General features: G+C 33.7%; 1 protein-coding gene across 2 annotated transcripts in view; it reads right to left on the bottom strand.

The window, feature by feature from the left end:
* The window catches only part of LOC149774000 (E3 ubiquitin-protein ligase TRIM45-like), a 315,416-nt gene that overhangs the window by 17,115 nt on the left and 282,479 nt on the right, over positions 1 to 15,822 (bottom strand). Inside the window, exons 1-2 of one of the 2 annotated variants that reach the window (XM_089945901.1) lie at positions 11,046 to 12,282; positions 390 to 413 (exon numbers count right to left, since the gene is read on the bottom strand). In XM_089945901.1, coding sequence (XP_089802027.1) covers positions 390 to 413; positions 11,046 to 12,080 — 1,059 coding nt within the window. In that variant the 5' untranslated portion in view covers positions 12,081 to 12,282. Of the gene's footprint in view, positions 1 to 389; positions 414 to 11,045; positions 12,283 to 15,822 lie in introns of those variants that run through there. The other variant, XM_089945900.1, reaches the window with a different exon arrangement.

The following is a 15,822-nucleotide window of genomic DNA, read 5'->3' as shown; positions in this document are numbered from 1 at the left end:
GTTAGACGACACCAAACACATATATTCTTTAGAAACAAATCTAAAAGTTGTTGCTTTATTACAGTATTTAGATATTATTTCTTTCTGACTTTGATACAGTTAGTAACGATATTTGAAACAGTCCAGTATTTAACAGAACGTGGAAAAACATGGTAAAATAACATATCATGATACGTATTAAATGAAAGTATTGTGACTTGATGCAAATAAATGAGTACGTATCATTTAGTTTAAAGAAAACACAATACATTTGTTTCATCGTGGGCTGAAATAAAACATTACAATAACATTATGTGACCTGAAATGTTTTTTGTGTACATTGGAGCCGAAGTAAAGAAAACGTACATCAGATACAAGCAGAGTTTATACTTATTGTCTGAAATACTTACTCTTTCTTTTCTCAGCCTTTCTTCCTGGAATAGTAAAATAGATGCCGTATCAAACAAAATGACGTAATCCTAGCTTATTTTCTCTGGAAACAACGATTGATATGGACTCACATATTTGCAATTGCATATACAGCCGATGTCACTAACTGAACATACAATTACACAATAAATAATGCTCTAAGGAATGTCTCTTATTTAAGTCTCATAATCTGAACGCTTCTGTCTTTTCTTCATATTGTAGAGATAACATAATAATGAGAAACGTTGTTCGCCATGAAGTGCATCTGTTTCGGAAACGTGCTTCCGTATAACAAATGTGTAATGCAACAATCAATATACATATATACATAAATCATCAAATCATGAATTGTTGAATCCACGGAAAGTAAGCTATGCCCGCAGCAGCAATAATCGTTTATCTGTATATCGATTTATCAATGTATCCATCTACCGATCTATTTAGTTATCACATTGTATGAGTTGTAGGATATAAGCTCACAACGTTATAAAGGAAACTACAAGTAAAACTGATATAACATCAACTTGAAATATTTTTTTCTGGAAACAAGCAAGGTTGAAGTAGAAATTATTATTTTGAATACGTTCATGCTATGTTGAATAAAAATAAATATAGACCAATGAATGTGTCAAAAATGGGCAAAGACTATTCAGTATCTTATTGAAAATGTCTAATTTACAATCATTTCGGAAAGTAAGTAATTAAACTTTTGCTTTGTGTATGTTCTGGCGTAGAATGCCATGCAAGACAAAAAAGGAGAATGTAATTGGAAAACCATATAAATATGACCATCGGTTCAGGAAGAGTAGCGATAACAAGATTTTAAAGATGGCAATTGTGACACAATAATAAGTCTTTTGATTATAATTTCGTATTAATATCACGTTTTGTTCACAAGTGGACATGAAACAAATTTCAAATCTAACTGCTTTTTCGTCTATATTGGACATCACATTAGCACCGCTTTCTATTTTTACCAATTGTATACCTCACGTGGTTTTATTCGCCGTCAATGTCATTCAGTCAATGTTTTGGAACTCCGTGCTTTGCATTTGAATTGGTGTATGCGTACCTTATTATCTGTGTTCTGGAAAAATGTCAAGTAATTTAACTTTTTCAAGTAATGTATGCAGATACAGATGGTCAAGTCGGTATGTTTTACCACTTGATCGCATAAGATGACAAGACGTAACATATGTTTCAATCTTAATTTCATGAAAGATAATCATAACTGCAAACAATGTAACTCTTGGTGGGATAATTTTATTTAAAACTTTTTTCGAATCATTGAAATAAAGCTGAAATTTGCAAATTTTGCCTTAAAGTCACCATTGCTATTGTTGGTCTACAAGAATTCTAATATAGTTAAATATTCACAAATGCAAGTTTCTCAGCCATACGTTTCATATTAATGTTGTATATTTATGAATCAGATTTCAAGTACTTACATGATCTCTCATAGATGACGAAAACAACACCTAGACTTAGTTGGTTGTTTTGGAGTGGATTTATTATTCATGTATTTATTTATGTTTTGCTTTTCTGGGAGTCTGTATGTGTGTACGGGATGAGGGGCTTCAAAACTGGAACGATAAGGGCTTTTATTCTGGTTGCAAATATTGAAACTTTAAACTTAACTCAGCAGCATCGTTTTAATACTCATATTAGAAAGTTATTTTCATAGATAAACGCAATGCTCTTTGTCAGATTTCTCTACGTCAGAAACTCAATATGCAAAAACAAAATAAAGAGATACATTTCGTTTATTTCTTCCAAAAAGAAGGGATAGACACGCATGTGTTTGTTGGCAAATGCAATCTAAATTTTTACTTGAACACATTATTCCACAATAGTGTTCGTTTGAACAATTGTAAAACATCGGTTGTCTCGTATTTAAATCTCCGAAATTCAGCTTTCTGTCCTATCTATGTTCATTTTGAAGAGGTAACAACTAACCAAGGTCTTTCGCCATACAATGCAAATAATTGTTTAGCTAACTTAGCATACTTTGACACATATAATCCGACTAGCACACAGTTTTTCGAGAACTTGTATCATCTCCAGTAACTGTTACAGTGTGATGCCGATTACTACAGCTAATTCGATAGCAATCATACAATAACTTTTATGAAATACATGATTTGTACTTATTTACTGAGAGCAGATATATTAAAATGCACTTTTTATTTCGTTTATCTGTCTCCCTGAAAGTGATTTGTGATGTGATCCAGTGCATGGTGACAGTAACTTGTGATTTGCACAGATGAGATGGGGAAAGGTGAGTTATATGATTTTTATAGATTTGTAGTTAATTCAAACAGTTGTTAATTCGTCTATATGTACTCCTGTAAAAATCTTTTCCATGAATGCAATGGGTCGAAGACTCTTTAGAATTAAAATTACCTACGAATTATGTGAGAATCTAAATACAGGGGTGATCTAATTCACATAAAGTTTTAAATTGCTCTGGTGAGTTTCAAGTCCGGTAAATTTACGGTATATGGCACGAAATTAAATGATACGTGCAAACACATATTGAGCTTTAGCCCGTGGTGTTCCCGCCACCCTCTAAAGACCATGAGTTAGCTCTGAACACATATCTCGTATTTGTTTTTGCTATATCAGAAATATTGTTAAACTGCCTTTTCGTCTCATAGGCATATTAGGAACAATCGACTGCATTTTGCAGATCATCAGCCGTAAATTTGCGAACGGACGAAAGTTAATTTCTAGTATTAACAATTTTTCGTGCTTCATAAAATCGATGTAGTCACGTTTAATAATATCTCCCACTAGACATTTTTAACATTTTGGTCTGATGAATTTCAGAAGGGGATACTACTAATTTTGTAAACCTTTTTATATTCAATAAATATTGGCCTTTGCCATGGGGTTTGCATATTCTACGGAGACCTTTTTAATTGCCTAATAATTGTTACAGAAATTACCTCACCATATAACCGTTTTGAAGAAAATTACTTGAAAACAGATAGCAAATGAGGAATCGGAGGAAACAACTGCAACATAATATATATTTTAAAAAAATATAATATATACATTGGTTTTATTGAGCTGTAAATCAGCCTGTTTAGAATATGTATTAATATTGTGGTAACAAAATAGGGACTTAAAAACTTGAGTCAGATTTTAACCTTTGTTAGTAGTTTATTGTCATTTTATCTGAAAGTATTTGATACAATAATTCATTTATGTTCAGGTTTGTTTTGTTCGTTTGGTAAGTCAAGGTTAATAAAGTAAATATTTAGCTCAGGGATGTAAAGGGAAATAAATATTAGGTATTCCCTTACTTAGTTCCAGGTTTAATCTTGTGTAACAGATTGTTGTGTCATTTTACATTATATGTGCAATACAAATACCTATGTATTTATGTTCCTTTCTTACTTTCCTATATCTCAGTATGATATAAAATATGTGTTTGGAATGCAATACACTTGCCGCATCAGCTTAGAAACAGGAGATTCTGCATACAATCTGTTTTATTAATGGTCAGCGTATATGTGCTTGTTTACAGCTTGAGTATTTATTATGAAAGAAGGAATTTGAAATACATGATTGGAATTAGATAGTTTAAGTGATATCCATTTTTATTATTTTAATTAATATTACCATGTGATGGTCAAGTACAGTAGTAGTGTACCGTCATATTGTGATATGTCTTTCAAACGCTAAAATACTGATGTGGTAAAGGGAAATATTAATAGCAATTATGACAATTTTTTCATGAATATATAAAGTCCTTCTGTACTTTCAGCTCATTATCTCACTGAAAGGCTCGTTCAGCTACCTAGTTTACACTATGATAACATGAAAGAGAATATTTCTAACCATGTTTGTTACTATGCGTAAGCAATCAGCTGACCTTTATACGAAATACCGTAATACCTTTTCCTCTTAGGAAAAATAAGCTGATACCAAGATCGAAAGTAAGGGAAGTTAGCTTCCTTATCTATACTCTCACGTTTTAACTACTTGGATGAAATTTTATCTAGTTCCACATCTGAACATGTAGTTGGCAGATTTCTAACTCTAAGATCAGAGTTATGCATAACATATATAATATTCATCCTTATATGAAGCGAGATTGGGGGTTATATAAAGACTTTCAATCGATAACACTTTGAGTTGACCGCCATGATTGCATTACACAACACATTGACTGCTTTACTTTTTGCTCCATATTTGCAAATAAAACAATTTCATCATAATCACAAAAGCAATACATGCTATTTAAATGTCGCATGCATTAATATGAAAACATCAACATCTACTTTCTCGCTGTTTACGCCTTAAATCACTATGCGGCTTTGTTACGTGATCCTATTAAGTGAGTCAAGATCTAACTTTGGATGAGGAAAGTCCTGCTACGTCGAGGTTTGACCATCTGTAAATAAGAATCTCAGGCTTGTTAAACAAAATCTTATTATTTTTTTTAAAAAAAAGCAGCCTGGCATTTAAATTCAGAGAGAGAAAACAAAAGCAAACTTTAGAAAATGTATGTAGTAGTTACATTAAGAATTATGTAGCTGTCGATAAATGACTTAAAAATGCACAGGAAAAAAAAAAGAAAGAAAGAACGTAACCGGTATATTAATGATTCTAAGTATGGAAGGTAGAGCTATCGATCCCGTACTCCATTTACAACCGTGAATTAACTTGTCTTTTACAAAAATGAAGAAACACAACACTCCAGCAAGCTCGTTTTAACTTTACGAGCGAAATGGCATATAAACATTATTTATTTATGTATGTATATATTTACTTTGTATTGATGCTATTTTACTTACTATGCTGGTCGGGGATCATCGATCGTTAATTGCCATCTCAGCAAAATCGGAGAATCATTAGATATATATACGCATGTAAGCATTCCTGTTTAGCATGATCTAGAACACATTTCAATGGAAGTGGATTTAATGATATAATTTAAATTCATGTATTCGTACAGCAATTTAACTTCTTGTACTCATAACGCCTTTTAACTTCATGTACGAATGCAGCCATTTATTTTCATGCAACACCGCTCCGGTGGCCTAGTGGTTAGAGCGTCCGCCTCGGATGCGGGAGGTCGTGGGTTCGATCCCCGGCCGAGTCATACCAAAGACTTACAAAAATGGTACGAACAGCTGCATCGCTTGGTGATCAGCATTAAGAGGTTAGTGTTAGGACTGGTCGGCCCGGTGTCAGGATAATGTGACTGGGTGGGACATCATTCTACATGTCTGCTGCATGATTTCCCAGTGCTAGACATCACTATAAACTGTCACACTGCAGACATAATAGCGATATGACTGAAACATTGTTAAAGATATGTTAAAAATCCATATCACACACACACACTCACACAATCTTCGTACATCCATGTAACTTAATGCACTCATACAGCCATTAGACGTCATGTCATGATAATGCCTTTTAATTTCATGTACTCATACAGTCATTAATCTTAATTTACTGATACATCCATTTAACGTCATGTCATCATACAGCAGTTAATTTCATGTATTCATACAGCCATTTCATTTCATATACTGATACAGCCTTTTAACTTCATGTAATCATATAGGTTTTTAACCTCCTGTCCTCATACAACAATTTCCTTGCATACAACCTTTTAACTTTATGTACTTAACCAGCTATTTAATTTCATGTCATAATACAGCCATTTACCTTCATGTACTCTTACAGCCATTTATGAAGGTAATGGCTGTATGAGTACATGACGATAAATGACTGTATGACTATATGAGTACATGAAGTTAAATGGATATATGAGTACATGAAGATTAATGGCTGGGTGAGTACATGAAGTTAAATGGCTGAACGAATACATGAAGATAAATGGCTGTATGAGTACATGAAGATTAATGGCTGTACGAGTACTTGAAGTTTAATGGCTTTATACACAAACGAAATCAAAAGACAGTATCAGGATAGAAGTTAAATGGATGATGAGTGCATTAATTTAAATGGCTGTACGAATGTATGAAGATAAATGGCTGCATAAGTGCATTAAGTTAAATGAGTGCATACAGGTAAATTGCTGTATAAGCACATGAAGTTAAATGGTTGTACCAGTGCATTACGTTAAACAGCTGTATACGTACATAACGTTCAATGGCTGCATGAGGACTTGACGTTAAATGACTGTATGAATGCATGAAGGTAAATGGCTGTATGAATACATGAAGTTAGATGGCTGTATGAGCACATGGACTTAAATGGATGCATGAATACATGAATTTCAATGGATGTTTGAGTATATGAATTTAAATGGCTCTATGAATAGTGTGTTGTGATGTGATTTGGATTTTTAACGTAGCTTTAACAATTGTTCAGTCATATCGCTACGATGTCTGCAATGTGGCAGTTTATAGTGATGTCTACACTGGGGCATCATGCCGCAGACATGTAACATGATGTCCCACCCAGTCACATTATCCTGACACCGGGCCGACCAGTCCTAACACTAACCTCTTAATGCTGAGCGCCAAACGAGGCAGCTGTTAGTACCGTTTTTGTAAGTCTTTGGTATGACTCGGCCGTGGATCGAACCCATGACCTCCCGCATCCGAGGCGGACGCTCTAACCACTAGGCCACCGGAACGGTCGGCTTTTGAATAAATAAAGTTAAATGGCTCTATGACTATAGGAAATTAAATGGCTTTATGAGTACAGGAAGCTAAATCGCTGTATGAATACATGCATTTAAATTACTGTAAGTGTACATGAAGTTAAATGGCAGTATGTGTGCATTACGTTAAATGGCTTTATGAATACATGAAGATAAATAGCTGTATGAGTGCATTCATTTAAATGGCTGAACGAGTGCATGAAGATAAATGACTGCATAAGTACATTAAGTTAAATGTTTGTATGAGTGCATACAGGTAAATTGCTGTATGAGCACATGCAGTTAAATGGCTGTATGAGGGCATTACGTTAAACAGCTGTACACGTACATGACGTTAAATGGCTGCATGATTACATGAAGTTGAATGGCTGTATGAATAGATGAAGTTAAATGGCTGTATGAGTACCTGAAATTAAATGCCTGTATGAGTACATGAAACTGCATGTCTGTATGAATTCATGCATTTAAATTACTATATGAGTACATTACGTTAAATGGCTGTATGAGTACATTACATGAAATGGCTGTATGACTACATGAAGTTAAATGACTGTATGATTACATGAAGTTGAATGGCTGTATGAGTACATGAAGTTAAATGACTGTATGATTACATGAAGTTGAATGGCTGTATGAATAGATGAAATTAAATGGCTGTATGAGTACATGAAGCTACATGGCTGTATAAATTCATGCATTTAAATTACTATATGAGTACATGAAGTTAAATTGCAGTGTGAATATATTACGTTAAATGGCTTTATGAGTACATGAAGATAAATGGCGGTATAACTACATTACATGAAATGGCTGTATGAGTACATTACGTTAAATGGCTGTATGAATAAATATAATTAAATGGCTGTTTGTGTGCATGAAATTAATTGGCTGTATGAGTGCATGAAGTTAAATGGCCACATGAGTACTTAATGTTAAATGGCTGTTTGATAACATGAAGTTAAATGGCTGTATGAGTACATGAAGTTAGAACGTTGTATGAGTACATGAAGTTAAATGGCTGTACGAGTATATGAAGTTAAATGGCTGTATGAGGACATGAAGTTAAATGACTGTATGGATACATGAAGTTAAATGGCCGTATGAGTACATGAAGTTAAATGGCTGAATGAGTACATGAAGTTAAATGGCTGTATGAGTACATGAATTTAAATGGCTGTATGGATACATGAAGTTAAATGGAGTATGAGTACATGATGTTAAATGGCTGTATGAGTACATGAAGTTAAACGGCTGTATGAGTACATGAAGTTAAATGGCTGTATGGATACATGAAGTTAAATGGCTGTATGATGACATGATGGTATATGGCTGTATGTAATGATATTACTAACGTACTGACATAAACTTGTACGTTTCGGATCAGACAGTATGTCGAATTGTTTAATCAGCACTGTAATCACGCTTACTATTTACGTCAGGAAGGATCTGTCTTGCTAATATGTGTTCCTAGTGTTATTTCCATTAATATCAAGGCCACAATATGCAAACAAGAGATAGGGCGAGAAGGAGATTCTATAAGCCACCTGATCTCTCAAGTGTAGGACTTTGGATAATTTTTCAATTCATCTGATAATAGACATGCGCTATGGTTGCATTTTAAAATAATGACATTACAATAATATAAAAAATACCATGAACATTAAACAGAGGATAAGTTGTTTCCTACGTCAATGCTGGATAAATTTCGTGTGGTATCAAACACCTTAGATTTTAACTAAGTGGCGAAGCAACAAGTTAAAACACGTATTTGTAGTTACCACAATATGAAATATAACCGGTTTTAACTAAGGGGGACAAGAAAAAACGTGGTTTTTTATATTATATGATACACGTGCCCCTGCAACGAAGTTTAAAAGAGTAAATTAACTATCGGGCACAACGCGTTAACTCCAACCTCTTCTTCGTAAATTGACCTCACATCATAGCTTGATCACATAAATATACGTGACTTATGAAAGCGACAGGAATGGGTTAACCTATTCGGTCGCAGAACATTACACTTTTGATCTTTTGTGTAATATTTTACAATTTTACTCTATCTAAAAATAATGCAAGACCGATTTAGCAATATATCACAACGAGTAGTTATTAGTGTGGCTTTGTTATTTATAAAAGATTAATTTCCATGTCTGAAATGCAACACAGTTAATATTTATTTACTGTAGCTCACAAAGTATTCGTTTGTAAAGTTGAAGGTATAACTTTTGTATGTACACAATCCGGCGTCGCATGGCATGACATGATGGGATATCTTATATTATCAAATGTGAAAATATAGAAATGATGAACATATTAAATTTATTTCGCCAGTAAGTCTCTATATTTCACACTTAAGAATATACTAAAAACCGATCATTATGCTGCATATACTAATAACGGGAGAGGATGAATTGTGGTTTCTTCACAATTCTTTGCTTGTGGAAGGAACATTAATTTAGTAAAACAATGCAATACTGTGGAAAAAGAATGCAATTACATCGTTTATTATTCATCAAATACTCAGCTACTGTCGACACGGCAGGTCTCCATATTTCAGTAGTCAATCATCATACTGTTCCTATACTTGATCCGAGTCACTAGTTTTATTCCAATCGGAACACCCTCATTATTTTCCTAAAGTAGATACAGAAACTTCAGATGTAATTAGTCTCCACTGAGAACTATATTCTCAACTAATTTAGTTCACACGGAATAATATATCAGCGTAGGCGGCAAGGTCAGTTAGAACAATTTCTGTCGTCGCTGTTTTAACTACTGTTTTAATTACTTCCGCTTTAGTAAGAATGTATGTAGCCCCAGTCTATTTTTTTAGCATTGTTTCCTCTCTCTTGTTGGTGGTAAAACATGAATTAGATATATGAATTATTGGCATTGATTTAAAAGTAATTGTATACTGTTTAGAATTCGAACATTATGGCGTGGTTGGTTGTGTGTATTTCGGCGACAGTGCACACTGAGTAATGAAGCATTGATGATGATCCGGAAGATAAATCTATTATCAATTGCACAGTACCTTGCATATAGACCAATCTCTCAAAAAATGTTAAACTTTGAAGAATGTTGACTGTGTGTTAATTTGTTGACGTTTGTTATCACTAACATACGAATGTACTAGGATGACGACACATGTTAGAGATCATTACTAAGAACCAAATGTAGAGACCATATGACCAATAATTGTGATGTGAGACCTCTTCATACAATATAAAATGCATGCATACAATTATGGCCAAAATACCCCTCTATAATTCAAGTAAAGTGTGTTCTTCATTCTTGTACCACTGTGCGAGTTATGATCAAAACTAGAACGTACTCAATTTAAGGTATAACTATTAGACTCTGCCCATTGATTTCTCATAAATGGACTAAAGTTAAATCCTATTCCATAACATGGACCGTGTATTTTAAGGCACACGACGTTTTGGTTGCGATATTAAATTCCAGCTTTTTACAAGTGACAGTGTCGGTTGAAAATGAGAAATGTACGGGCAATCACCTATAGCTGAGTTTAAAATACTGCCCAAACTTATGGAGTAAAGTCGACGCCCAAACAAAATTACTTATGTCATCTTAGTAAGTATGGGCTTTGTAATTCGGGTAAACATAGGACAGTGAAAAAATGCATAGTTGTTTTTATTAATAATTATGCAAATGTGAATAGACTCTATGTTATATCATAAAATGTTAAAATCACAAAATAAACAATATTAGCTTCTTGTGTTAACCATTTGTACAATAAATATAAGCTAAAATTGTTTATTATGTCACATGCGTACGGCAAAGTTCAGAGTGAATCCAAGAATTTCACAGATATGAATGTATGAACTTATATCAATATAAGAATGTATGTATGATTTTTATTTCCATGGGGACTACATTATTGCTTTTATAGTCAAAGATAACAATAACAGATTTAGATTTATATAACAAATTGTGGCTGAATTTTACGAGAACTGATACTTACAACGTCAGTAGAATCTTGCAACATTCCAATCAAGGGAAGCAGTGTGCTGGCGATGATTTGGGCTGGGGAAAACAATTTGTTATCTAGACGTGTATTGGGTGTTTGATCAGTCTTTAACACTTCTGTAGAAATTACTTGGTCAAGATCTGGACCTTTCTTTATTATCTCAATGTCTGTCCCTTGATCTCTTAACTTTTGCACAGTGTCCTTAGTGTTAGAACACGAGCTGAATTCATCTTGTATATTTATTTTAAAAGCTGCGTTCTGTTGTCTAAGCTGTCTATAAACATTTCGTATTTTGTCTTTCATTTTTTCCCCTTCTTGGTCAATAGCTTTATGTAATTGTGAACACTGGTCGTCAACTGCTTTTAATTCCTCCTGCTCAGCATCGTCAATGCTTCTATCAAGCTCCTCTCCCTTTGCTATGGACGCCTTGATACGTATCAGCTTGTCTGAGCATTGATTCAATTTCGTATCCAGGGTCATTTTCACTTCGGCTGCGGCATCAGCAACATATTTTGTAGCATGGTTTTCATGCTTAATCGCCTTGCATATGAAACAAATGGGCATATTACAGTCTTGACAGAAAAGCTTGATCTCCTCTTCTGGATGTTGATCACAGAATACACGTTGTCGGATTTTACCTTTCGTCTCAGAATCCAGAGTTCCTAAATCACTTACTTTATGATTCCTAGTTGCTTTCAATTTTTCATGAACATAGCAGCACGCCTGGCGCAAATTCTCCTCGCAGTCCAAACATCTACCGCACGCCACGTTTCTTGGACCACAAATATCACAAGGAAATTTCTCAACCGAGTCTGTATCGATATAAAAATTACTTTGAAATCCTGATACGCCACTAGCCGGTAAATCTACACTTGTCATGCATATGGGGCAATTAAATCGACCATCGTGAAGGTTAATCCGTACATAATCCTCCAGACACTTGTAACAGAAACTATGGTGACAGGATATTAGCTTAGGATTCTTAAAAATATCCATACAAATACTGCACTCTTGTCGACTTGCGGCCATTTTCGAGGGCACTTTCGTTTTATTAACTACTGGCGATATATATATAACTTGTTGCAACCGGGTACGACGCTAGTTCGCCCTGGCGATTACTACTTAGATTTTCTCGTAATGTCAACCTCATTACCCTTCGTACTTTCTCAGCTTTCCTATGTAAAATGCCGACATTACTTCATCCGAATGTATTCCTGGTTTAAAGGTCAACTGTCTATATTTAGCATATGTGAGATTGTGCCTTTGTACAACGTATTCGGCGGAAATAAACGAGAATATAATTTTTCAAAATGCGATAAAACATAATAAACGAATATATACAATGACTTACGACTTTGTTTTAAATACACGGAGATCATTTTACAAAAATAATGTTACAATGTGTGAGGATATTTGCGATAAACCCCGAATTACGTTTTTTGATAGGTCACCCAGTCAAGCAAGTATAGTAACTCTTCCCGGCACGTGGGTCCATACAAATGTAAATAATGGCAATAATATGACATAAATTCAGTTTAAAAACACGCAGAAACTCATTTCATGACAAAGCGGATATTTACAACATGGAACCAGTTTATACATTTATTTTCATGTATTATATTAAATGTATTAATAAACGTTGGGTACAATTTTTTGGGTGTGTAATGTATTTTCGAGGTTAGAGATGGACTTTGCACAGGTGCTCGATGCGAATTTGATGTTAAGAAGAAAAAAAAAAAAACAATAATATATATTATATAGAGAAGGTCCTATGTCAGAACGGGTCATGGGGGTAATCTAAGTTATTTTTTCACTTTGTGATTTTCTCCTTTAGATGATTTTTTTTTTTTTTTTTTTTTTTTTCTTAACATCAAGCTCGCGTCGAGCACCTGTAGGACTATGTATTTACCAATGATGGGTGATATCGAGGACTCACGGTACTAATTCAACTCACATATTAAACATATGGAAACGCCACCATATTCAAAATTCAAAAACTTAAAATTTCTGATCAGACCTAACTTTCTCCGTGCACAAATATCCTTGGTGCAAGCTTCTGTGTGGATAACTATATATTTTCGATGTAAATCTAGTAAGTACAGTATAGGAAAATGAGATGTGCATAAAGGAGACGTTATATACTGATAGGGCTGGATAATATTTAGTGTTGATACAACATTTATAAAACAAAAATACGAATTAAAAATGTTTGCTTGTCTATATTTTCACCATTTTGTTCAAAAATAATTAAACATTTTACACATGGAAGTTGCTTATAATCTCCCTTTGTCTAACTAAACATGAGATATCCTTGTGTAACTTTCAAAAAATGGTACAGACACATTATGTACTTACAACATTGGAAAAAATATTTACTGTCAATACAAAATGTATGGAAATAAAAATATAAGATTAATCTTTCCTTTGTCTATATTTATCATTCTTTCATTATATAATTAATATAATAGCATATGGATGTTAAATTTTCTTCAACTTTAATTACTATGTATACTTTCTCTCTCTCACTTATTGAAAATGGAATGTCCTCATATACATTAAAATAAATATTTAATTACGGTATCAAAAACACCTAAGGATGGGCAAAGATGGGGTAAATACTTTTAATATTACAAATTGTTTATTATTGATACAAAATTATATAAATAAATCAACAAGAATTTGAAAATGTTTGCCTTGTCTATATGTTGATTGCTCTTTCTTAATATCTATTTAACTCAATTAACATAGCAACAGTACAAATTACTATAGTGGACAATATTTACTGTTGATATAAAATTTAAAGCATATCGTTGAAAAGTGCTAGTGTAATCGAATTAACACGTGACGTGCCGACGCATGTTAAAACCACAAGTAGCTGTGTAGAAGCGAAATATTTAAGTCAGTTTACAAAGCAACAGTATAAGTACATTTTCAAAATCTTGAGCATGCACTATACAAGTTTGTTAATCTGTTGTTATGAATTTTCTCCTTTATTTCCACCGCATTCCAAATCGTGTTTTAAGTAATGTCAAATGTTCAGTGTATGAGCAGAACATATTTTGATTGACATATTGTTCTTAAAGTATTCATGTGTATGCATGAGTATTTTGACAAATATGGTTATATTTGCTAAAACTTCATTTGAGGTGGTGGTTATGATTTGGTTATATTGTGATCAATATTCCACATTATATTGGCTTGACAGAAATAAACTTATTGATGGGAGTCAAAAATAGTTTTGACCACCTGAAGGCACTGACGAAAACAGAGAAGAAAAAAAACACTCTTGCTAGGTCAAAATGACATCAAGAACCGACGGTTAAACATTACGGAATCTCACACGGACAAATATGGGTATTCATCATGTCAAATCATGGATATTAAACATTGTGTTTGATTGATTTGAGTGAATAACAATACGAGAACAGAGCATAATTTGCCTTGAAGAAATTCAAATTTATATCTATACAACACATAATTTTCATGCCAAAAATACATGTCTTAATTGAACTCTTTCAAAAACCTTGCATGCACTTCTCTTTAGAGAATTTGGTATATAATTAGATAGCGTTCTGTCTCTTTTCGTATAAATCGGCATGACACGACTTAGCTTTCACTGTGAACAAAAATATACATATTTTCATCTGTCTAATGCTATAAATTATTCCTGTACACAAATGAAAATTGCCCGAAATGATTTGATCTATTTTTATTTCAACCCATGCCAAAAACCTGATCTTGCAAAGGTTGCAATAAATGGAATTCCACGTCATTTGAGCTCAATTTCTCAAGAAGAGGCTTATTCCAAGTTGATGTCCAACATAAACATGAAATTGCAAATGGTCATAGTCCACCTGCATTTGTCAAATGTAAGATCTGATTCAGAAATAGTCTTTACATATTGCCGAAAGGACTCTTAAGCTGACTGTAACTAAAACAGCCGCCAGTCATGCTGGTATGTGTCTAAAATATACACTGATCAGTGCAGATATACATGTCTGCACAGAATCGCACATTTTAAAATGTGAATTAGTATCAGTACAGGTTTGGGACTGATTTATAGGACTATGATCATGAAGTTATGAGGAGTTCCTCTTTCCTTGGTTTTCATACGTGTTAATGATCTGAGTCCATTTCCCGACATTGTTGTCATAGTATGCCCCAAATGAGAAGTTAATTTTTTAAAAAATATTGTTTCCTTTGTCTGAAAAGGAGCCATTATTACACTCTTATACATTTATTTTCCCAAGTGCAGGATTAAGGCCTTCTGGGGCCTGAAGCCCTTAGAAGCATTGAAAATATTATGGTGCTCCCACCCCTTCCAAAAAATGTGAAACTCAAAGAAACAGTATTAAAAGCTAATATGTGGGAATATAGCAGTGTTGCCATAATGCTGAATCAAAGTACTCGTACATGCAGATAGAAATGGTCATATATAATTCATTCACTTTTGTCCTCAATAATTAGTTCAGATTGTTTATGTTGCCCCTCTTTGGGCTGGTACCCTAAACACGTGCTTAGTGTGCTTAATGGGTAATCTACCTTCCGATATCCTTACAATTGATGTATACATGGAATTACCTTTGACTTAATTAGTAGATTATGAGAATGCCTTTTCAAAGTAGAGATTTTCATAATGTCCAAGAAAATTCAGATTTCTTTAATATCCTTTCTTCATGAGTTCATTCCATGCAAGTAGAGCTGAGTGATACATTTTTATTTGGAAACATGATGGTGTAATAAGTTGAGTAGGGGTAAATCACTTGGACTA

This window comes from Sinohyriopsis cumingii, unplaced genomic scaffold (assembly GCF_028554795.1).
Source record: "Sinohyriopsis cumingii isolate HCF-2022 unplaced genomic scaffold, ASM2855479v2 utg000452l, whole genome shotgun sequence".
NCBI lineage: Eukaryota > Metazoa > Mollusca > Bivalvia > Unionida > Unionidae > Sinohyriopsis > Sinohyriopsis cumingii.
This window is presented reverse-complemented; position numbering and strand designations above follow the sequence as displayed.